The sequence below is a fragment of the Ranitomeya imitator genome, chromosome 7 (genome assembly GCF_032444005.1).
Source record: "Ranitomeya imitator isolate aRanImi1 chromosome 7, aRanImi1.pri, whole genome shotgun sequence".
Taxonomy (NCBI): Eukaryota; Metazoa; Chordata; class Amphibia; order Anura; family Dendrobatidae; genus Ranitomeya; species Ranitomeya imitator.
In genome coordinates this window covers 22853698-22879630 of record NC_091288.1, presented here as the reverse complement: position 1 = coordinate 22879630, position 25933 = coordinate 22853698, and the positions used below count along the sequence as shown (strand labels likewise).

At 41.9% G+C, this 25933-nt stretch overlaps 1 protein-coding gene across 1 annotated transcript in view; it reads right to left on the bottom strand.

Moving 5' to 3' along the window:
• Positions 1-7640: 7640 nt before the first annotated feature.
• The window catches only part of ARHGAP15 (Rho GTPase activating protein 15), a 696217-nt gene continuing 677924 nt past the window's right edge, over positions 7641-25933 (bottom strand). The window contains exon 15 of the mRNA XM_069732881.1: positions 7641-7883. Coding sequence (XP_069588982.1) covers positions 7712-7883 — 172 coding nt within the window. The 3' untranslated portion in view covers positions 7641-7711. The remainder of the gene's footprint in view (positions 7884-25933) is intronic.

Here is a 25933-nt window from a genome sequence, read left to right as displayed (position 1 = left end):
GTTATGGCTACAGTTGGGATTAGGGTTAGGGGTGTGTTGGGGTTAGTGTTGGAGGTAGAATTGAGGGGTTTCCACTGTTTAGGCACTTCAGGGGGTCTCCAAACGCAACATGGCGCCACCATTGATTCCAGCCAATCTTGTATTCAAAAATTCAAATGGTGCTCCCTCACTTCCGAACTCCGACGTGTGCCCAAACAGTGGTTTACCCCCACATATGGGGTACCAGCATACTCAGGACAAACTGCGCAACAATTACTGGGGTCCAATTTCTCCTGTTACCCTTGAGAAAATAAAAAATTGCTTGCTAAAACATCATTTTTGAGGAAAGAAAAATGATTTTTTATTTTCACGGCTCTGCGTTGTAAACGTCTGTGAAGCACTTGGGGGTTCAAAGTGCTCACCACATATCTAGATAAGTTCCTTGTGGGGTCTAGTTTCCAAAATGGGGTCACTTGTGGGGGGTTTCTACTGTTTAGGCACACCAGGGGCTCTGCAAACGCAACGTGACGCCCGCAGACCATTCCATCAAAGTCTGCATTTCAAAAGTCACTACTTCCCTTCTGAGCCCCCACGTGTGCCCAAACAGTGGTTTACCCCCACACATGGGGCATCAGCGTACTCAGGAGAAACTGGACAACAACTTTTGTGGTCCAATTTCTCCTGTAACCCTTGGGAAAATAAAAAATTCTGGGCTAAAAAATTATTTTTGAGGAAAGAAAACGTATTTATTATTTTCACGGCTCTGCGTTATAAACTTCTGTAAAGCACTTGGGGGTTGAAAGTGCTCACCACACATCTAGATAAGTTCCTTTGGGGGTCTAGTTTCCAAAATGGGGTCACTTGTGGGGGGTTTCTACTGTTTAGGCACACCAGGGGCTCTGCAAACGCAACGTGACGCCCGCAGACCATTCCATCAAAGTCTGCATTTCAAAAGTCACTACTTCCCTTCTGAGCCCCCACGTGTGCCCAAACAGTGGTTTACCCCCACACATGGGGTATCAGCGTACTCAGGAGAAACTGGACAACAACTTTTGTGGTCCAATTTCTCCTGTAACCCTTGGGAAAATAAAAAATTCTGGGCTAAAAAATTATTTTTGAGGAAAGAAAACGTATTTATTATTTTCACTGCTCTGTGTTATGAACTTCTGTGAAGCACTTGGGGGTTCAAAGTGCTCACCTCACATCTAGATAAGTTCCTTTCGGGGTCTAGTTTCCAAAATGGGGACACTTGTGGGGGGTTTCTACTGTTTAGCCACATCAGGGGCTCTGCAAACGCAACGTGACGCCCGCAGAGCATTCCATCAAAGTCTGCATTTCAAAACGTCACTACTTCACTTCCGAGCCCCAGCATGTGCCTAAACAGTGGTTTACCCCCACATATGGGGTATCAGCGTACTCAGGAGAAACTGGACAACAACTTTTGGGGGCAAATTTCTCCTGTTACCCTTGGGAAAATAAAAAATTGCGGGCTAAAATTCATTTTTGAGAAAATAATTTTTTTTTTTAATTTTCATGGCTCTGCGTTATAAACTTCTGTGAAGCACTTGAGGGTTCAAAGTGCTCACTACACATCTAGATTAGTTCCTTTGGGGGTCTAGTTTCCAAAATGGGGTAATTTGTGGGGGATCTCCAATGTTTAGGCACACAGGGGCTCTCCAAACGCGACATGGTGTCCGCTAATGATTGGAGATAATTTTCCATTTAAAAAGCCAAATGGCGTGCCTTCCCTTCTGAGCCCTGCCGTGCGCCCAAACAGTGGTTTACCCCCACATATGGGGTATCTGCATACTCAGGACAAACTGGACAACAACATTTGTGGTCCAATTTCTCCTATTACCATTGGCAAAATAGGAAATTCCAGGCTAAAAAATCATTTTTGAGAAAAGAAAAATTATTTTTTATTTTCATGGCTCTGCATTATAAACTTCTGTGAAGCACCTGGGGGTTTAAAGTGCTCAGTATGCATCTAGATAAGTTCCTTGGGGGGTCTAGTTTCCAAAATGGGGTCACTTGTGGGGGAGCTCCATTGCATAGGCACACAGGGGCTCTCCAAATGCGACATGGTGTCCGCTAACAATTGGAGCTAATTTTCCATTCAAAAAGTTAAAAGGCGCGCCTTCCCTTCCGAGCCCTGCCGTGTGCCCAAACAGTGGTTTACCCCCACATATGAGGTATCGGCGTACTCGGGAGAAATTGCTCAACAAATTTTAGGATCCATTTTATCCTATTGCCCATGTGAAAATGAAAAAATTGAGGCGAAAATAAATTTTTTGTGAAAAAAAAGTACTTTTTCATTTTTACGGATCAATTTGCGAAGCACCTGAGGGTTTAAAGTGCTCACTAGGCATCTAGATAAGTTCCTTGGGGGGTCCAGTTTCCAAAATGGGGTCACTTGTGGGGGAGCTCCAATGTCTAAGCACACAGGGTCTCTCCAAACGCGACATGGTGTCCGCTAACGATGGAGATAATTTTTCATTCAAAAAGTCAAATGGCGCTCCTTCCCTTCCGAGCCTTACCATGTGCCCAAACAGTGGTTTACCCCCACATGTGAAGTATCGGTGTACTCAGGAGAAATTGCCAAACAAATTTTAGGATCCATTTTATCCTGTTGTCCATGTGAAAATGAAAAAATAGAGGCTAAAAAATTTTTTTCTGAAAAAAAAGTACTTTTTCATTTTTACGGATCAATTTGTGAAGCACCTGGGGGTTTAAAGGGCTCACTATGCATCTAGATAAGTTCCTTGGGGCGTCTAGTTTCCAAAATGGGGTCACTTGTGGGGGAGCTCCAATTTTTAGGCACACGGGGGCTCTCCAAATGTGACATGGTGTCCGCTAAAGAGTGCAGCCAATTTTTCATTCAAAAAGTCAAATGGCGCTCCTTCCCTTCCAAGCCCGGCCGTGCGCCCAAACAGTGGTTTACCCCCACATATGAGGTATCAGCGTACTCAGGACAAATTGGACAACAACTTACGTGGTTCAGTTTCTCCTTTTACCATTGGGAAAATAAAAAAATTGTTGCTGAAAAATCATTTTTGTGACTAAAAAGTTAAATGTTCATTTTTTCCTTCCATGTTGCTTCTGCTGCTGTGAAGCAACTGAAGGGTTAATAAACTTCTTGAATGTGGTTTTGTGCACCTTGAGGGGTGCAGTTTTTAGAATGGTGTCACTTTTGGGTATTTTCAGCCATGTAGACCCCTCAAACTGACTTCAAATGTGAGGTGGTCCCTAAAAAAAATGGTTTTGTAAATTTCGTTGTAAAAATGAGAAATCGCTGGTCAAATTTTAACCCTTATAACTTTCTAGCAAAAGAAAATTTTGTTTCCAAAATTGTGCTGATGTAAAGTAGACGTGTGGGAAATGTTATTTATTAACTATTTTGTGTCACATAACTCTCTGGTTTAACAGAATAAAAATTCAAAATGTGAAAATTGCGAAATTTTCAAAATTTTCGCCAAATTTCCGTTTTTATCACAAATAAACACAGAATTTATTGACCTAAATTTACCACTAACATGAAGCCCAATATGTCACGAAAAAACAATCTCAGAACCGCTAGGATCCATTGAAGCGTTCCTGAGTTATTAGCTCATGAAGGGACACTGGTCAGAATTGCAAAAAACGGCAAGGTCTTTAAGGTCAAAATAGGCTGGGTCATGAAGGGGTTAAAACAGGCTAAAAAAGTAAGAGCTGTTTTAATTGTTTCTTTCATAAATCAATAGTACGCATGAAAATAGGAAACTTTGTAATGTATCTTATCAGAGAATTCTGCTTCTTTATCCTCCTGGACTGATCGCTCATTCTCTGAATTCCTCAGTGAATGTCTGTCTCCGCCTCTAGCTCCTCCCTCTCCATTGAATTTTATAAGCACCAACTGTCATCTCCTGTCGCAGTATTGGAAATGAGTCTTCAATGAATAAAGATTTTACCAATGAATTTAGAGATGAACGATCAGTCCAGGAGGAGAAATAAGCAGATTTCTCCAATAAGGAGGAGAAATAAGCAGATTTCTCCAATAAGGAGAAATAAGCAGATTTCTCCAATAAGGAGGAGAAATAAGCAGATTTCTCCGATAAGATACATTACAAAGTTGCTTAATTTCATGTGGACTATTGATTCATGAAAGAAAATTTTAAATTTACTGTTTGCGACACTAAAAATTAAATAAAAGACAGACGCAAATTCAATAATAAATTGGGACCCCTTTGTGATTTTATTTTTGAACTTCCAAAAAGTTCAAACATATTCTTTATTTATAACCGATATAAAACAAATGCAATACAACTGATATATAATAATATAACATGATAAAGGTTCCAGATGTTCACATACTGTAGGAAACACATAACGGTCATATTAAAGGTCCCAGGAAAACAATGCTGTAAAAAACTCAAAAACATTTCATACTCGTTTCCACCATTTCTGTGTTTGTAGATCGTCTTAACATTCATGTCGAAAACGCACAGACATGTACAACTCCACAAAAGGCTTAAAATTGTATCTCTGTGCAAAAAACAAAAACTGTGTGCACCTCCCCTGAAAGACATGGGTTTACCTACACTACCCAAATCGTAAAATCAATGTCTACTTTTTACAATATAATAATTTTTTTAAATTAAAAAAAATTATGTGCAAATTAATTTCGGGTCCAGATATTCAGAGACACAGGAAAATGAGTCATGATGAATAAGCGGATTATTATTATTATTGTTATTATTTTTAACTTAAAATTAATTTTCAGGATTTGTGGATTTTGCTGCCGTTCTCGGACACAATCTGAAACAAAAAAAGTTTTGTAGAAACTTTAACTTTTCTGTTGTACTCAATGGAAAAAAATGTATCACAAATCTGCAACCGATCCACCATAACAGGTATTGAGAAGCAATAAAAAGTTGCAGATTTAATAAAAAAAATATGGCAGGTGCCAAGAATATGTGACTTAATTTTTCACCAAAAAACCCTTTGACACTAGACAAAACCCTTTTGTCTGTGCAGAGGATTTGGAGCTGCCATGGAGATGTATTAATCAACGCGGTAAGTTGGACCTAGACCTAACAAAATTTTAAAACCTGGACATTGATTGAAAAACGTAACCTTAAAGATGAAAATATCATACAGGAAGATTTTAGAGATCTACTCTCCTAAGCGTTACTTGCTGCCTTGTGCAAATATCATTGGACAGGAAAAAGGGGTAATCTGTGCCATCATCTTTTGTGATTGGTGGATCCTGTGTTATATACTGCATGTAGGGATGTTCTGTCATTGTAAACCTGTCTGCGATGTTAATGAAACCGTTGAAAAATCTTCTGTACACAATATGAATTTTATATTTTCTTTTAAATATAAAAAAAAACCTCGATTTGAACAGTAGGTTATTTTTTGATGACACATTCTTCTTAAGGCAGCAAATTATTTCTATGGTTAAGGGTACGTATAATATATCCATTATCTTTGGTATAAGCTGACACTTAAGGAATCAGTTGGTTGACATCATGTGTAGGACCTTACTGCTGGGATCCCTACAATTAGCTCCTGAAGCGAAGGAGAAGCCCATTGGTGATCTCCCTTACAGCTTTGATGAGCATTGCAGGGAACCAAATATGATGCTTCACCGGAATATTTTTAAGGTCACCAATGGTCCTCTGGGTGGAGAAGACATCTCTGGTTTATTAAAAGAGTTATTTCATCAACATTTCCCATGGATAAGGATAAGTGATGAATGTATGAATGGTGGGAGTCCAATTGATCAGGAGATAAGGGGTTCGATGTCCCTGGTGTAAAAGGTGAATATAGCTGTGGTCAAGAGTGAGCACTCACACGCGGGACTCCTGATTTTGAGATCTGTTGGGTTTCCAGTGGTTGGACCTTTACCAATCATATATTGAGTATGTCTCCTATGGATGGATGATATATTTTGGTGGGATAATCCCTTCAAGTAGATTTAGGGACTGTACAGGTAGCAATTGCACAAATATCCTTTGCCTATGAAAACCCAAAATATCTCGGACTAATTTGGAGGCTACACAAATGTGGGTATAATCTAGATTTGGGATTTGATAGACCGTGATCTACAGTGCCTTGCGAAAGTATTCGGCCCCCTGGAACTTTTCAACCTTTTCCCACATATCATGCTTCAAACATAAAGATACCAAATGTAAATTTTTGGTGAAGAATCAACACGTGGAACACAATTGTGAAGTTGAATGAAATTTATTGGTTATTTTAAATTTTTGTGGAAATTCAAAAACTGAAAGTGGGGCGTGCAATATTATTCGGCCCCTTTAACTTAATACTTGTTGCACCACCTTTTGCTGCAATTACAGCTGCAAGTCACTGGGAGTATATCTCTATCAGTTTTGTACATCGAGAGACTGAAATTCTTGCCTGTTCTTCCTTGGCAAACAGCTCGAGCACAGTGAGGTTTGATGGGGATTGTTTGTGAACAGCAGTTTTCAGCTCTTTCCACAGATTCTCGATTGGATTGAGGTCTGGACTGTGACTTGGCCATTCTAACACCTGGATACATTTATTTGTGAACCATTCCATAGTAGATTTTGCTTTGTTTGGGATCATTGTCTTGTTGGAAGACAAATCTCCGTCCCAGACTCAGGTCTTTTGCAGACTCCAACAAGTATTCTTCAAGAATGGTCCTGTATTTGGCTTCATCCATCTTCCCATCAATTTTAACCATCTTCCCTGTCCCTGCTGAAGAAAAGCAGGCCCAAACCATGATGCTGCCACCACCATGTTTGACAGTGGGGATGGTGTGTTCAGGGTGATGAGCTGTGTTGCCTTTACGCCAAACATATGGTTTGGCATTGTTGCCAAAAAGTTCGATTGTAGTTTCATCTGACCAGAGCACTTTCTTCGACATGTTTGGTGTCTCTCAGGTGGCTTGTTGCAAACTTTAAACAACACTTTATGGATATCTTTGAGAAATGGCTTTCTTCTTGCCACTCTTCCATAAAGGCCAGATTTGTGCAGTATATGACTGATTGTTGTCCTATGGACAGACTGTCCCACCTCAGCTGTAGATCTCTGCATTTCATCCAGAGTGATCTTCGGCCTCTTGGCTGCATCTCTGATCAGTCTTCTCCTTGTTTGAGATGAAAGTTTAGAGGGATGGCCGGGTCTTGGTAGATTTGCGTGGTATGATACTCCTTCCATTTCAATATGATCGCTTGCACAGTGCTCCTTGGGATGTTTAAAGTTTTGGAAATCATTTTGTATCCAAATCCGGCTTAACTTCTCCACAACAGTATCACAGACCTGCCTGTTGTGTTCCTTGGTCTTCATGATGCTCTCTGTGCCTCAAACAGAACCCTGAGACTATCACAGAGCAGGTGCATTTATACGGAGACTTGATTACACACAGGTGGATTATATTCATCATCATTAGGCATTTAGGACAACATTGGATCATTCAGAGATCCACAATGAACTTCTGGAGTGAGTTTGCTGCACTGAAAATAAAGAGGCTGAATAATATTGCACGCCCCACTTTTCAGTTTTTGAATTTCCACAAAAATTTAAAATAACCAATAAATTTCATTCAACTTCACAATTGTGTTCCACTTGCTGTTGATTCTTCACCAAAAATTTACATTTGGTATCTTTATAATTGAAGCATGATATGTGGAAAAAGGTTGAAAAGTTCAAAGGAGCCGAATATTTTCGCAAGGCACTGTACTTTTTGCATAAATATTGACTAAATTTAACAAAAAAAAGCTTTGCATTCCAATATCATAAGCTCTACTATTTGATTTTGATAAACCATGCAGATTGCCATATTCCCCGAATCACTTTCCGGTCTCAGGAGGGTCGGTCCAAAAACAATCCCCAAGCTCTGTGTTGACATCAGGTTCGCGGAGGCGTTGTCGACAATCCTGTAAAATAACACAAGGACACATTGGTTTACATTCCTCCACTTCTTCTAGAGTTAAATTCCTAATGTTGACAAATGTAGGTCCCCATGGGAATAAAAAGTTGTTACCTAAAGAACAAGTAATTAGCGGCACTGTTTCCTAAGCGCATTGTAGTCTCACATCTCTCTCTGAAGCGGGGAATTAAATACAGGCCACTTAGATATGTTGGCCGGGAAAAATCTAATTTCTAATCATTTTCCCGTTTGAAATAAAAAAAATGATGAAATCACTTGCTTTCGGTATTTTCTACGACGACTCAATCAAAATAACCACAATCAGAAGATTCTTATTACTTTCCTGAAATAAAACATTGTTTCATGGGATATAAAAGTAGCTAATAATTATTCCATTCTAGGCCACATTACTGGCTGCATAGTTAATTTTAGCCAAAGACGATGTTTTTTCTTGTGCAGGAAAAGGAGCCAATTTCTTTTAAAATGAAACAGATTTTTAAAGACGACAGACTAATTTGTAATAAGTACATATCTATTATCTATCTATCTGTAAGTCTGTCTCTCTATCTTCTAAATAAAATGGAAAATCGAAGTAGCATAAGGCTGGTTTCACATTTGCGTTTAAAAACGCAGCGTTTTAAATGCAAATGCATTTGGTGAAAAAATGCATTTAAACGCGTTTAAATGCTGCGTTTTTTAGACGCATGCGTTTTTGCATGCTTTAATACAAATGCGGCGTTTTGACGCATTTACATGCGTTTTTTCCTGTGTTTGCATTTTTGAAATGCATGATGAGAAGTGTGTGACAGCTGCCAATCATCAAAATCAACAAGAAAACCCACTATAAACAGAAATAGCTAGGGTTAGGGTTAGGATCCCTAGTAACCCTAGGGATCCTAACCCTATCCCTAACCCTAACCCAAACCCTAACCCTAAGGGATCCTAACCCTAAGGGATCCTAACCCTAACCCTAAGGGATCCTAACTCTAACCCTAACCCAAACCCTAAGGGATCCTAACCCTAACCCTAAGGGATCCTAACCCTAACCCTAAGGGATCCTAACCCTAACAGATCCAAACCCTAACCCTAAGGGATCCTAACCCTAACCCCCTTAGGGTTATGGTTAGGATTAGGATCCCTTAGGGTTAGGATCCCTTATGGTTAGGGTTAGGGTTGGGGGTTGGCTTATCAGTGTGTATTCTTGTGTTTTTCTATTAAAATGCATGCAAACGCATGTGCTTAAAAACGCATGCGTTTACATAGACAGCAATACATTTTTTTGCCGCAAAAAACGTCGCTAAAAATTACTACATGTTGCATTTCTGCAACACAACGCATGCATAGAAACGACGCATGCGGCGGCAAAACGCATGCAAAAAAACGCATGCGTTTTTAATGTTAAGTATAGGAAAAAAAATGCATGCGTTTTTTTGCGCTGAAACGCAACGGCAAAAAACGCAAATGTGAAACCAGCCTAAGACATAATTCCGGAGATGCAAAGCATCCAAGGCATAAGCCAAACTTCTTCCAATAAATCCAAATGGAAACCAATCATTCCATCAATATTGGGTAAAGCAATATCAGACTGTATCATGCACCTATCTTATAATCAGTCTGTCTGTCCAACCATCCGTCTCTTTGGGCAACGCGATGGCTCAGTGGGTAGCACTTGATGGTGGCTTAGTGTTGCTGTGCTGCTCTTCAAGGTTAAAATCCCAAAAAGGAAATCATCTACAAGGAGTTTGTATGTTCTCCTCGAATTTTCTCCGGGTTCTACAGTTTCCTCCCACACTCCAAAGACTGATTTTGAGCCCCAATGGGGACAGCGATGATGATGTCTGTAAAGCGCTGTGGAATATGATGGCGCCATATAAGGGTTCGTGTGGATGACTAATAATCACATTAGTGCTATCCTTCGTTTTGACAAATAGCACCGATCCCCATGTTATTTTATGAGGCCGTGCACATGTCCGATTTTTTCCTTGGACAGAGCAGGTCCGTTGAAAAAAAAAAAAAAATTGCTGCATGCCCAAGTTTGATCCAATATTCGAATCGCACTTGACCATGCAAGTTGATGAGTCCTTGGAAACCAGCGGATGACATCTGAGCGCAGTCTGATTTCCATGGACTGACACAATGGAGAAGATGGAGACATTTTTTCTCCATCTTCTCCTCATTTGAGAAAAATTGGATCACACAGCGATCACAGTTTGATTTGCATAATCGACCCGATTCTCTTGGATAAGAGAATATACGGTCATCTGCCCGTAGCCGAAGCAAGGGACATAAATATATTTATAAATACATTCAGCAATCTTTTAACATATATTAGGCAGGGGCCCCCAAAAATATATCTATTAGGATCTTATTTTAATAATTCTGTATAAGATCCTCATGCCTAGTCCATATTTCATTTTTTCTAAAGTAATTTTACTCACTTATATAGCACATTAATTCCACAGTGCTTTACAAACATTATGATATGGGACAGAAATGACAGAGCACCTCTTGCCCTGGACATCCTGTCCTGCAGTACCCAGGCAACCCATTGATTTGAGTGAGTACTATGTAATTTTTCATCCTTTCCTTTGATGGCGATGCAGGGAAACTTTATGCTAATTCGAACACCACAGCTGATCGCTGAGGGTCTTTGTGATCTGCTTATGGGACCTTATTAGTGATGAGCAAGTGTGCTCGTTACTCGGGTTTTCCGAACATGCTGGGTGTTTTTCGAGTATTGGCGTGCTCGTAGATTATGCTTGAGTCCCCACGGCTGCATGATTTGCAGCTGCTAGACATCCTGAATACATGTGAGGATTCCCTAACAAACAGGTAACCCCTGCATGTGTTCAGGCTGTCTAGCAGCTGCGGGGACACAATCTACAAGCACGTCCAAAATACTCAGAGCATGCTCCGAAAACCCGACTAACAAGTACACTTGTTCATCACTAGACCTTATACCAAGGAGAAGCTCATATTTTTTTTTTTTTTTAACTGCCCACCTGTTTAGGCAATAAATGGCCATTTCCAGGTAGGAGTATTTGATTGATAGTAGCCTTTAAGACAAGTTTTATCAGCCTAAGATACTGTACACACATCCTGGCTGAATCCCATTAATGGAATTATTTGCAGAATCATATATACATATGGTACATTTCTTAGTAATGAGATTACTTCCACTTAATTAGAAATGAAATTTAATAAGAAAGAGAGTCATAAATAATTCCACTCCCAAAAAATAGGTCATAAATAATAATCTTTTAAGTCTAGATTATATTACACATCAAAAGATACATGATGTAATAGAGATCTAGAACTTGTTATCTACATGCTGTGGAATAGATTCAGAATAACTGTGTTTCTATTAACAATTACAAATACACACACATTTCTTATTAATTAATATATATTTTTTTTAAGTGTGTTCAATTATATATTTCATTAATTGCATGTCATTCCATAATTAATCGCTATTTTCCACAGATTTATTACCTCTATGATATTAATATAAGACCTAGAGATGAATGTTGGCTATTACATGGACATTAGTACTTCCTTTGTGGGATGCCTGAATCCTGTGAGTGGCCTGAAGTTATCATTTATTTATGGAAATCAGTAAATTTTATTATGGAGCATTATCTTTAACTAGTTTTTTTGCGAGTTCCTCAGGGGAGTGGCTATAGACGGTGCAATGAAAGTAATCATACCATTGAAAGATTAAAAGGAGCCCATAGGCTTGTCTGCCACATTGGAAGATATTAGTTATTAATTATACATGGTTTTTGGTTGGTGAGGTGGGCAGTGTTGCAAAATTAGAATAATGGCTTTTTAGACTCAAGTTATGCCCCTGCTTAATCCCTTTTCAATTTTCTATTTCATGTAATCATCCACATCTGTCAGTAAAGTTCCCATAAGTGCAAATGCGTTTGAAAAGAAAAATCAGTCTAAGGCCACGTTTGCACGTTTAGTGTTTTGTCAGTATTTTACATCAGTATTTTTAAGCCAAAATCCGGAGAGGAACAATAAGAGGGAAAGGTAATAGAAACACGTGAGGTGAGCTGTGACATTGCCCATTGTGATTGTGGATCCTGTGTCATCAGCTGTGTGTACAGGTGTTACAAGTTAACAATATTCTATGTCTGATGATAAGAACCCTTGCTGAAAACTGTTACTGAAAGGACCGGAGGTAAAAGTCTAAAAAAAAAAAAGCCAAAGTAGCCAGTATGTAAACTGAAAAATGACAAATTACCCGTATTATTTTTTTTATTTAATAATCAGAATATGACAAAATAACTAGACATTAATAAAAAAAATAGGCAACGCAAAAAAATATTTTAGAAATAAGACATTTTCTAACTTTAATTTCCATATAACAAGCTTCCTGTGAGTTCCTCATGGGCGTGGTTACAGAAAGTGGAGATAGGGAGGAATTAATTATATCAGGGCCCTGGTATTTGACTGTGTCCAAAGAAGAGACCAATAATATAAATGGCTGATGGCTTGTGAGGAAGCACCTGTTACAGATTTTGCATTAGGTGCCCAGAGACTACAAGTTATACCCTGCTGAATCCATTTTTATTTATTTCTTTCATGTAATTTACCCATCTCTACACAGTAATAAGCCCATCTATCCGTGATTTCTCCAGTAAGTGCAGCTATTTTTGGAAGAAGAACCAAATTGTTTAGGTCTGGGTAGGCACATGGACCCCGGGCATTAATGCAGCAAGCAGGAAGGCATGTGATAAGTGAGGACATGGCACACACAGGAATCTTAGGAGCAGCAGGACGGGTGAAGGGATGGAAGCAAGTTGAAGCACAGTATGCACAGAAAGTGGAGCAGAAGTTTAGAGTCTCAATCCCAATACAGAGGTGGGCCTTATAGATAGGTCTAGAGCAGTGTTCCCCACATCCGGTCCTCAAGAGCCACCAACAGGTCATGTTTTGAGGATTTCCTTAGTATTACACAGGTCAGTGAATGCTTGCCTATGCAGGTGATGCAATTGTCACCTGTGCACTACTAAGGAAATCCTGAAAACATGACCTGTTGGTGGCTCTTGAGGACCGGAGTTGGGGAACACTGATCTAGAGAAATGATGTCACTGATCCACTATGGACAACCTTCAAAACCCGACACAGCGCATAGCAGAGGGCAGCAGACCCAGTGGAAGAAAACAGAGGACGTGATACCGGGGACAAAACACAAACTGCATAAATATCTTCAATATTACAGATAAATTGCAGATGGTGATCATGCTGTGCCCGCTACCTCAAGTGGTCTTTCCTCTTGACTTTTCAGCTTCTAAGTAAAATAGGATCTACATGAATCACGTGTCGTTGGGATATTTAATAAGTGACACGTTGCTGATCTCAGTGATCGGTATCTTAGAAGATGTGGGGTGAGACAACTTTTCGAGAAGCCAAATTCTCTAAAGAATGAAAACAATAAGAGCACAGCGGCTGCACGCAGAGGAGGTAGCATAGCTGGAGTTGTGGTTTATTCCATGTTTCCAATAAGAGCTGTTATTGTTATGTAACAACAAAACACTCAGCGCCGGCCAATTTCTATTCAGCTGTTTAATGGTTGAGGAAATTGACTTATTCTGCTTACTTTACACCCTAAGGATTCATTTCATGATCAGTGATATTCTTTTCATCCGGCATCAGATAGTCTGGAAATTCTAGCACAGTATGTTGGACGATCAGAAATCTCACACAAATCCAAAGCAGGAAATGAAACACATGGTAATATGAATGATTTCCTACAAAAATCACATGCATGTGCCTGGTGGAAAGGGTATTCAACCATACAAGTACAGGGTGGGCCACTTATATGGATACGCCTGGGTGGGCCTTGCATATGGATACACCTAAATAAAATGGAAATGGTTGGTAATAGCAACCTCCTGTTTATGTCACATTAATATATGGCAGGGGGAAAACTTTTCAAGATGGGTGTTGACCATGGCAGCCATTTTGAAGTCGGCCATTTTGGATGCAACTTTATAAATGGCCCACCCAGGTGTATCCATATAAATGGCCCACCCTGTACATGAGTGATTGTGCAGGTCCATCACATCCGTCATGGGAAGGCAGAGGTGATTGACAGCTGCCCATCTGCACTAATTGCCTTATTTGAATAAAGCTTAGATTCCAGATGTCATGGCTTCATTATCAACAAAAGCCATAATGCTAGTGTGAACCAAGATTAAAGGTGCCCATATGCCTTTTACACAGCAAGTAAAAAAATAATGGGGATTGTCCATATCTCACTGGCCCTCACTGGTAGACTTTCCACAGGAGGTCTACGTTCTGACGTTTTACAAGACTGAAATCCTTTCAGTCTTAAATAACAGACTCTGTCTGTAGATCGAAGTCCTCTCTAAAGTTTGTCCTCAGGGAATCAGACCCTCTCACTTGTCTTTGGCACCTCTTGTGGTGGGTAGATGGGGTACTATACAAACAGTCTGAGACTTACTACCCTCACTTCATGGCACCACCTTTTTATATCACTAGTACATGTAACCGCCTCCTGGTTGTTTCTCTCTGCACCGCCATGTTGCCCCTGCATGAGAGCCATGCTTTGCCTAGTCCTACATTGCAACCAGGGTTCTTTTCCATTTGATTGGGAGGTAGGAAACCTCATTTTCTGATGACCAGGGATGTTGTGATATTATTATTATTATTATTATTTATTTATATAGCACCATTGATTCCATGGTGCTGTACATGAGAAGGGGTTACATACAAGTTACAAATATCACATACAGTAAACAAACTAACAATGACGGACTGATACAGAGGGGCGAGGACCCTGCCCTTGCGGGCTTACATTCTACAGGATTATGGGGAAGGAGACAGTAGGTTGAGGGTTGCAGGAGCTCCGGTGTTGGTGAGGCGGTAGCTCCGGTGTTGGTGAGGCGGTAGCTCCGGTGTTGGTGAGGCGGTAGCTTCGATAGTGATGAGGCAGCAGCGGTGTCAGTGCAGGCTGTAGGCTTTCCTGAAGAGATGAGTTTTCAGGTTCCGTCTGAAGGATCCGACTGTGGTTGATAGTCGGACGTGTTGGGGCAGAGAGTTCCAGAGGATGGGGGATATTCGGGAGAAGTCTTGGAGGCGATTGGATGAGGAGCGAATAAGTGTGGAGGAGAGAAGGAGGTCTTGGGAGGACCGGAGATCACGTGAGGGGAGATATCGAGAGATTAGTTCAGAGATATATGGAGGAGACAGGTTGTGGATGGCTTTGTAGGTCAGTATTAGCAATTTGAACTGGATACGCTGAGGGAATGGGAGCCAGTGAAGAGATTTGCAGAGGGGGGAAGCGGAGGAGTAGCGAGGAGAGAGATGGATTAGTCGGGCAGCAGAGTTAAGGATGGACTGGAGAGGTGCAAGGGTGTTAGCAGGGAGGCCACAGAAAAGGATGTTGCAGTAGTCAAGGCGGGAAATGATGAGGGCATGCACAAGCATTTTAGTAGATTGGGGGTTGAGGAAAGGACGGATCCTGGAGATATTTTTGAGCTGGAGGCGACAGGAGGTGGAAAGAGCTTGGATGTGTGGTTTGAAGGACAGGGCAGAGTCGAAGGTTACTCCGAGGCAGCGGACTTCGGGTACAGGGGAAAGCATGATGTCATTGACTGCGATAGATAGGTCAAGTAAGGAAGATTTGTGGGATGGAGGAAAGATGATGAGTTCAGATTTGTCCACATTGAGTTTGAGGAAGCGAGAGGAGAAGAAGGAGGATATGGCTGATAGGCACTCTGGGATTCTGGACAGCAGAGCGGTGACGTCTGGGCCAGAGAGGTAAATCTGAGTGTCGTCAGCATAGAGGTGGTACTGGAATCCATGGGACTTTATGAGTTGTCCCAAGCCAAGTGTATAGATTGAGAAGAGTAGGGGTCCTAGAACAGAGCCTTGGGGGACTCCAACAGAGAGAGGGTGGGATGAGGAGGTAGTATGGGAGTGGGAGACGCTGAATGTGCGGTTGGAAAGGTACGAGGCGATCCAGGATAGGGCGAGGTCTTTGATGCCAAAGGAGGAGAGCATCTGCAGTAGGAGGCAGTGGTCAGCTGTGTCGAAAGCAGAGGACAGGTCTAGAAGGAGGAGTACAGAGTATTGTCCAGTAGCTTTGGCGGTAAGTAGGTCGTTAGTGATTTTGGTCAGGGCAGTCTCAGTTGAGTGATGGGGGCGGAAACCAGATTTTAGATTGTCGTACAACAAGTTAGATGAGAGGTGGGAGGAGAGTTCAGCATGGACGTGCTGCTCCAGGAGTTTGGAAGCAAATGGGAGCAGCGATATTGGGCGATAGCTGGACATAGCAGTTGGATCGAGGGTTGGCTTTTTAAGGATAGGCGTGATTGTGGCATGTTTGAACGCAGAGGGGAAGGTGCCAGATGTTAGTGATAGGCTGAAGAGGTGGGTTAGGGATGGGATAAGTGTGGTGGTGAGGTTGGGGAGGAGGTGGGATGGGATGAGGTCGAGCGCACAGGTGGTGAGGTGGGATTTGGAGAGGAGACAATTAAGTCCCCCTTAAGTGATGTTGGATAGGGAGGTTATGGGGTTTGGGCATTGGTCTGGTATACAAAGGGGTTGTGTTGGTTGAACAATAAAGTCTTGCCTTGTCTGGTCGATCTTATTTTTAAAGTGTGTGGCAAAGTCCTCAGCAGAGATGAGGGAGGTTGGAGGGGGCAGTGGGGGGCGGAGGAGGGAGTTAAATGTTTTGAATAACTGTTTTGGGTTGTGGGATAGGGAAGATACGAGGGTTGTGAAGTAGGCCTGTTTAGCAGAGGTGAGTGCAGATTTAAAAGCGAGTGTTGCTTGTTTGAATACAGTGAAGTCGTCTTGCGAGTGTGTTCTCTTCCAACGCCGCTCCGCAACCCTGGACACTTGCCTTAGCTTTTTGGTGGTGTTATTATGCCAAGGTTGTCTATTGATACGTCGCGCTCTGCCATGGATGAGAGGGGCAACCGTGTCAATAGCTGATGCGAGAGTGGCATTGTAGAAAGCAGCGGCACTGTCTTTGTCGTGGAGTGAGGATATGGATGCCAGTGGTAGGATGGAGTCAGAGAGTGTGTGGGTGTCTAGGTGTGCAAGGTTTCTGCGTGGGTGCGCATGTTGCTGGATATGGATGATTGGTGAGGAGGACAGGGATGAGAAGGTGAGCAGATGGTGGTCGGATAGAGGGAGAGGGGAGGTGGTGAAGTTAGATAGAGAGCAGAGACGGGTGAATACCAGGTCTAGTGTATGCCCATCCGTGTGGGTGGCTGCGGAGGACCACTGAGTAAGTCCAAAGGATGAGGTAAGGGACAGAAGTTTGGAGGCTGTTGACTGAAGGGTATCAATGGGGATGTTGAAGTCACCCATGATGATGGTGGGAGTGTCAACAGAGAGAAAGTGAAGAAGCCAGGTGGAGAATTGGTCAATAAAGGCAGTGGCCGGGCCCGGAGGTCGGTATATGATGACCACTTGGAGGTTGGAGGGAGAGTAGATGCGGACAGAATGGACTTCAAAAGAGGGGAGGATAAGGGAGGGAAGAGGTGGGATTGGGTTAAAGGTGCAGTTTGATGAAAGGAGAAGACCCACTCCTCCACCATGTTTGTTGCCGGGTCGAGGGGTGTGGGTGAAGTGGAGGCCTCCGTAACACAGCGCAGCAGGGGAGGTGGTGTCAGAGGGTGTTAGCCATGTTTCTGTGAGGCCAAGGAAGGCAAGATTGCGGGAGAGAAAAAGGTCGTGAATCACATGAAGCTTATTGCAGATTGAGCGGGCATTCCAGAGTGCTCAAGAGAAAGGGAGCAGGGGGGTGGGCGTCAGGGGCACGGGTTTTATGTTGGAAAGATTGCGGAAGTTCATGTTGAATAGGGAGTGATAGGAGGGAGTAGTAATGGGAGGTATGAGATGTGGGGGTCCAGGGATGGGAGATATGTCTCCAGCAGTGAGGAGAAGGAGAGAGAGAAAGAGCAGGTGGGAGAAAGAGAGTGGCCGACTTGTTTTATGTGTTTGTTGGACAGATTTGAGGTAGGGAGCAGGGGAGGACAGGTGGGGAGGTAAGAGGGAAGGGGAGATGATTATTAGGTTAGGGAGTGCTGGGATTTGTGATAGCGAAGGAGAGAGAGGACTAGTGGAGCAAACACTGTAGGGGCATAGGTAAACATGGCGAAGTAGTAAGATGGGTTAATAGAAAAGCTAGATCCAAGTAATAAGAAGTGCTTGATATTTGCAACAACCCTGGATAAACACACACTGCATCAAGAGAACGAAAAACTACAAACCAAAACAAGAACCAAGTCAAACATTAATAAAGTTTTTAAAGGCTTAGTTCACAACTCTTATGAATTCCTTTCTGGGAAGACTATGCTACTTGCACATTATGTGGGGAGCAAACATTTTTACCTAGAGCCTTGTCCTTTTTTTCTGGTCAATTCCCCTTTCCACAGCTCCTCCAAACCAGTTTTGACTCTGGAACTCTGCCTGTTGGTGAAGCAACTTATTGTTACGCCCAAGAAAGCGTCCGGACCAATGCTTTCTGCAAGGTTTTGACGGTGCTCATCATGATACAGTGGGGCAAAAAAGTATTTAGTCAGTCAGCAATAGTGCAAGTTCCACCACTTAAAAAGATGAGAGGCGTCTGTAATTTACATCATAGGTAGACCTCAACTATGGGAGACAAACTGAGAAAAAAAAATCCAGAAAATCACATTGTCTGTTTTTTTAATATTTTATTTGCATATTATGGTGGAAAATAAGTATTTGGTCAGAAACAAAATTTCATCTCAATACTTTGTAATATATCCTTTGTTGGCAATGATAGAGGTCAAACGTTTTCTGTAAGTCTTCACAAGGTTGCCACACACTGTTGTTGGTATGTTGGCCCATTCCTCCATGCAGATCTCCTCTAGAGCAGTGATGTTTTTGGCTTTTCGCTTGGCAACATGGACTTTCAACTCCCTCCAAAGGTTTTCTATAGGGTTGAGATCTGGAGACTGGCTAGGCCACTCCAGGACCTTGAAATGCTTCTTACGAAGCCACTCCTTCGTTGCCCTGGCGGTGTGCTTTGGATCATTGTCATGTTGAAAGACCCAGCCATGTTTCATCATCAATGCCCTTGCTGATGGAAGGAGGTTTGCACTCAAAATCTCACGATACATGGCCCCATTCATTCTTTCATGAACCCGGATCAGTCGTCCTGGCCCCTTTGCAGAGAAACAGCCCCAAAGCATGATGTTTCCACCACCATGCTTTACAGTAGGTATGGTGTTTGATGGATGCAACTCAGTATTCTTTTTCCTCCAAACACGACAAGTTGTGTTTCTACCAAACAGTTCCAGTTTGGTTTCATCAGACCATAGGACATTCTCACAAAACTCCTCTGGATCATCCAAATGCTCTGTAGCAAACTTCAGACGGGCCCGGACATGTACTGGCTTAAGCAGTGGGACACGTCTGGCACTGCAGGATCTGAGTCCATGGTGGCGTAGTGTGTTACTTATGGTAGGCCTTGTTACATTGGTCCCAGCTCTCTGCAGTTCATTCACTAGGTCCCCCCGCGTGGTTCTGGGATTTTTGCTCACCATTCTTGTGATCATTCTGACCCCACGGGGTGGGATTTTGCGTGGAGCCCCAGATCGAGGGAGATTATCAGTGGTCTTGTATGTCTTCCATTTTCTAATTATTGCTCCCACTGTTGATTTCTTCACTCCAAGCTGGTTGGCTATTGCAGATTCAGTCTTCCCAGCCTGGTGCAGGGCTACAATTTTGTTTCTGGTGTCCTTTGACAGCTCTTTGGTCTTCACCATAGTGGAGTTTGGAGTCAGACTGTTTGAGGGTGTGCACAGGTGTCTTTTTATACTGATAACAAGTTTAAACAGGTGCCATTACTACAGGTAATGAGTGGAGGAAAGAGGAGACTCTTAAAGAAGAAGTTACAGGTCTGTGAGAGCCAGAAATCTTGATTGTTTGTTTCTGACCAAATACTTATTTTCCACCATAATATGCAAATAAAATATTAAAAAAACAGACAATGTGATTTTCTGGATTTTTTTTTCTCAGTTTGTCTCCCATAGTTGAGGTCTACCTATGATGTAAATTACAGACGCCTCTCATCTTTTTAAGTGGTGGAACTTTCACTATTGCTGACTGACTAAATACTTTTTTGCCCCACTGTATTTGGCAACTAAAAAATGTTCCTCTTTTTTTCTGGAAGCCTCCTATATGTTCCTGGAGGGTTGTCAAGTATGAATAAAGGATACCCTCACACATTTAAAGAAATCGCCCAATAAAGACATGGCTGCAGAAAATATGGGCTGACCTCATTGCCTCACAGTTGAGTTCTTTTAATTGCACATTTTGAGCCTGCAGTTAAGTCTGGCAGCTTTCACACTTTGCATTAGTTACATGCTCTAAATTCTTTGCAGACTTGTTCCCATTGCATGTTTATGGGTTTTGTTAACCTGCTAGCATGTACTGGACCATAATTTTCCTTGCAAAATTTGCCCCCAAAGCCTGCAAGGAATGTGAGCATGACTTCATGATGCCAATAATCTGTCCCGGCCTGTCTAAGTCTACTTTTCCATCGATTGACATTACCGCTACTTTCACTACAAGTTCTGATACTTCTGAAAGCATTACGCTTATATGATGTGTCAGTCGTGTAAATTCTTCCTTTTGGAATAAAACATACATTGAGGTCACATCCAATGTCAACGTAAAATGTCAATGCATACAATAAAATTATCCACGGCAGCGGAGAGAAGAGACGAGCGTGCAATTCATTCCAAACCGAATGCTTGATATCATTTTGATTTAAGCACAAATGGGAAAAAAACAGACATTGTCATATTGTGGAGCTCGCCCGCTGTACATGTGTGAACTATTCTCGTGGAGCCAGATAGGAACAACGCGATGGCGTCCAAAACTGACTGATATCATTAAAGTCAAAAGACAATTGAGCTCTGTCATGACAAAATGATAAGTGTGCGAAACGGAATGAGACAAAGTGTGATAGATGAAGCCAAAGTGCTGAAGCCAAGTGGGCTAACGCAATGAGCGGAGCCTGATCCGTCCCTTAATGGTCGTATCTGGATAAAAGCACAATGAAGCCAGTGCTGCAGAATCATCGCTGACAACTACGACCTCTTTATAAAGTCATATTAATCGAGACTTATTGTAAATACTTGCATTCTACGTGTAATAACAATTGTGGAGCATTTTGTCTGCATGAACCTTCTGCTCCGAACCACCGGTAGGTTGTCTAGTCCTGGGTGTGTGTCCAACACAAGACAGCATTCCCTGTGTCGGCACTAGACCGTGTGTGTGTGAAATTCACTGTTGACTGGTTTCTTTTATTGGCTAGGCCAGACCCCTGGTTAAAGATTGGAAGTGTAGAGGCAGGGACCTGGGATCGAGGCGACTACCAGCAGATTGAGCACCGAGGCCAAGTCAATTTTGAAAAATTCAACAGAAAATAGTTTGAAAGACATTTATTATGTTCTGAAATCTCTACACTCCCCAAAGTATAATAAACAGAAGGGAAAGAAGGGGTAAAGAAGTAGTAAAATACATTATCCTCACCTGTCGTAAGTCCTCACTTTTCCTTATTCCTGCTCCTCCACTTCTATAGCTCACCAGTACTCCGCATTGGTCTTTTCTCAATGGTTCACCGGTCTTTGGTAATTGGCCTCATGAGTTCACAAGAAAGGGCAATGCTTATCATTGACTTCAATGACATTTAGTACCCCCCCAATATGACAGTGTGAGTGCAATCACTGACCTCAGTCCCGGAATGGAGCAATGGAAGAACCAAAGATCGCTGCGAAGGACCGATGAGCTACACTAGTGACTGAGGTACTGTAAACACAATTGAGTGTCTAGGACAAGTGGGAATAATGTATATTATATCTATTATTCTTACCCCTTCTCAACCCTCAAAAAAGACAGACTGGCATTTTTCTGGATTTGTGCAAATTGAATCCCAAAAATATTAGTAAGGTTTTAGTGAACTTGATTTGTTACAGATTAGTTGGCTCAAGAACTTGTCCAGTGACCACTTTGGTATCCCATGTGCCTCTTTAAATTAGTAGGCCCTCATGAATTCATGAGTAGGTTGGCTCTGCATTGTAATGACATCATGGGGTATACTAATTAGAAGAGACATCGGGCAATGCCGGCAGGTAAGAGAAGGTTCACAGGGCTCTGGTTTAGGCTACTTTCACACTAGTGTCGTACGACGCACGTCGCAATGCATCATTTTGCAGAAAAAAATGCATCCTGCAAAGTTGTCTGCAGGATGTGTTTTTTCTCCATAGGCTTGTATTAGTGACGCATTGCGACGCATTGCCAGACATCGCAACCATCGTGCGACGGTTGCGTCGTGTTGTGGCGGACCGTCGACACCAAATAACATTGCATGTAACGTTTTTTGGTGCGTTGTGTCCGCCATTTCCGACCGCGCATGCGCGGCCGGAACTCCGTTCCCTCCTCCCCGCAGCTCAGAATGGGGCAGCGGATGCGTTGAAAAACTGCATCCGCTGCCCCCATTGTGCGGCGCATTCACAGTATGCATCGGTACGTTGCAACGTCGCATTGTGACATGCGTTGTACGACGCTAGTGTGAAAGTAGCCTTAGCAGCCACTTACTATTGATGAGGCCCCTGCAAATCTTTTTGAACAACTCTATACCTTACTAATTAAAGTTGCTGCTTTTTTTTTTACATGGAAAACCCCTTTAATGAATTGGACATTGACTAACAGAGTAGTTGTCTATAGGTGGCATTATGGAGACAGTTTCCTCCTTTTTCAGGAAGAGTTATTATTTGCATACTTTCTCCCAGGAAGCATTGACTGTAAGCAATGATCTCTATAAGGCAATGATCTTCATTCTAGGGGAAATATTTCCTTTTTCTAAAGTTCCTCCGACACATTAAAAATATATTCTAGCCCAATCGTCGTCTGATTCACGATTCAGACGCGTCTTTGCGAGACAAGAAGAAATTTGTAAAATAAATTATATTAAATTGACTAATTGATTCCAGATAGGGGCCAGAAGTTGCAGGTGGTGAGCAGCTAATGAAAGTCCATAAATCACCGGTGACAATTGCGAGTCTTGTTTTCTTTATTTAAAAGCTACCTGCTCTCGGAGACGCCATTGATCTGCATGAGGACTGGCGAAAAAAAAATGAGGGTTTTTTTTTGTGTGTGAACAGTGAAGAGATACACTTAATCCAATTTGACAGGCAATGCCAAAGATGCCAGTGGTAATTAATTAGCCCGTAATTTAGACCGCAGAACAACAGGATATAGGAATCGGTGTTCAGTGCCATTTCCCCTTAGGCTCCATCTTACAGGGTCAGGTTTATGTCTGTTGTGTTGAAGGTCAGTAAATAAATTGGCAGAGGGCCACGGCGCTGGACGTTTCATGATAGATATCCTTCACCCTCCTAAGTGCCTCTGGCATTCGCAGCCGGGAATGAAACCGTAATTCTCTTCTTTTTCTCCAGAATTGAACGTTCCTTTCTTGAAGGATTTTAGCAGAGAAAGAAGTTGAACTTATGTGGCATTCACTTGTCATACAGATAACTGTCTACAACACAGGTCCAAAGTATCAGAAAGCACTTTCCATTTTTACAACATTCTCTAGCCATAGCAGAATAATATGTTCATTAGAGATGAGCGAATCTTTATATGTTCAAATTTGTGTTGATACAAAAATACTCCAGATCCTTCAATTTCTCAGAAAAATATGAATTACACTCTTGACTTCCTCTTTCACACATCTTCTTCACCGCTGCACTGTCACACGTTATTTGTACAGTTTATTCAATGTTTTATGACTTTTTTTCCCTTATCTTCATGGCTATGCTGTGACGTTCTTTCACTATCCTGATTCACCAAAAAACGGCCGCTGCATTTCTTGCCTATGCTTTTATACAGGCTCTGATATGGCCGAGCCAATCAGGAGGGCATTATGGGGAGCTCACTTGCCATGCCTCAGGTAAGGTCTGAGTTCTCTCTGATGGAGAAAAAAAAAGATTTAAGTGTGTTTCAGAAGAAAAGTATTTCTCTAGTGCCATTTATTGGAGGTAGCTAGCCAATAAGTCAATATATTGCAACACAACTAAGAATATAAGCCAGACCAGAGTCTCCTCTTGTAGATAGAGACAACCACCTGTAGATATCAATTTCTGGGTTCTTGCCCATTTTCACTCTAGACATGGCATTGGTAAGATGGGTAGGAAACCTATGATGTGGGTTCTATAGGTGGCACTAGACATTTTTTTGTTCCTTCTGAATGAGAGCTAATTTCATAGTTTTTGACCTTGAAGGTAGATTTAAGGTCAACCTTCCTTCTAACATGTTGATCCAGAGAAAGCCAAAAACCTCATGGGGCAGGTGCCATCCCCATGGGGCAGTCAAAAGTCCAATAGGGCAAACACTTTTTTCCAGGGAGCATTGCTGGTAGGAATTTGTCAAGTATCTCAAGGTTCATAAATTGCCACCAGTATCATACAGAATCACATACCCGCATTTTAATCACATTTGTATTGTGATAAAACTCTGCAGCTATTAGTGTCAGAAATATTTTTGTTTTACAGCTTATAATATACAAAATTAACCAGGACTAATCTGGAGGAGCATCTATTTGTCATGGGCAAGTCCGAGCCTTGGGTGCTGTAACCATGCCCTCTAGGTGCGATTGGATAAGGGGGAGACAAAAAGCACAATAGGGTCGTATCCGGTAGGCAAGTACAAGTGAAGGAACATGTAACTGCTCAGATTTTAGGGTTGAGAAACAGACTACTGAGGAATAGAATCAAGAAACAGCTGCTACAGCACCATCTGGATAGGAGTCCTGCCGTGTTAGCGTTTGTTTCGAAGATAGAAGTGGTGATCTGCGCTGCTGAGGAGAATTCTCAATAAGGATCCAGAGGACATAAAGTAGGAAGCAATGTGGTTTATTCTCAAAGTGTTTCGAAGTTGGACTAACTTCTTCATCAGGAGAAACCACATTAACTATTCTCGGTGTGATTGACATCTTCAATTCCCACGTCAAAGCTTCAATGCCCGACGTTGTGCACCTCCTAAAGACCTCCGGCACTGAAACTGTGATGGGGACAGTGAAAAAGTTGTCAATCACTGAGTGGATGAGGATGAGACTAATTCTGGGAAATAGAAGCCCCATCGGATTAATCTTTGCATATAATGATTGGTGAAACCAAACTGTTTTGCCGCTCACGCCTCCACAGTTTTCTCACAACACACACGCAATTAAAACACAGAAATAGTGCTTGTTCTTACACTGGTGCCAGTTTGAGGGCCTTGGAGAACCAGACAGATTTTCTTTAAGCCTCTCTACAGTAGCTGGCAATCTCCATCAGAAACTAATTTTTACTAAATCACATCAACGGTTTCTTACCCAGTCAACTTGTATCCAACGTGGCAATGTTATGAAACAAGAACCCCAAAACCTCTATCTACAAGTGGGTGTCTCTCCCTTTTGGAGACCAGAAAAATAGAAGTGCAAGCCGGTGGTGTATTTCAAGGCAGAGGTAAAATCCAAAAAGTTTAACATTACAGGTTTTGTATAAATCATTTTTATTGGTCATTGCAATAAAGAGTAAAGGTAAACAATACAAACTAGTAAATCAGTGCAATGATAAACAATGGTTACAAGTAAGTCAAGTAAGGCATTGTGACAACGTTTAGGTCTTGTAATTCAACTTTCTGGTAAATAATGTTGTTGGTTATCCCAAAATTATGAGGAGTTAATAATAAAAAACAGCTGGGATAGTAGATAGCCATTATTACATTTCTTTGTAATCATTTGACAGTATAATATATGTTCAAACTGGGTAAGAGGAAGACACACAAAGTAAGATAAGGGAAAGAAAGAGGGGTAGAAAGAAGGAGAGGAGTAGATGGGGGAGTAGGGAATGTGGGAAAAAAGTGTGGCTGCCAACCCGCTCCAGCGGCCAGAGCGCAGGTCGAGAAACGGCTCGAGAGTGCACGCGAATGTGTTACATAATGCGTCAAGTTCTGGAAATCCAGCGATCTAATTCAGAGGTTTCCCTAAAA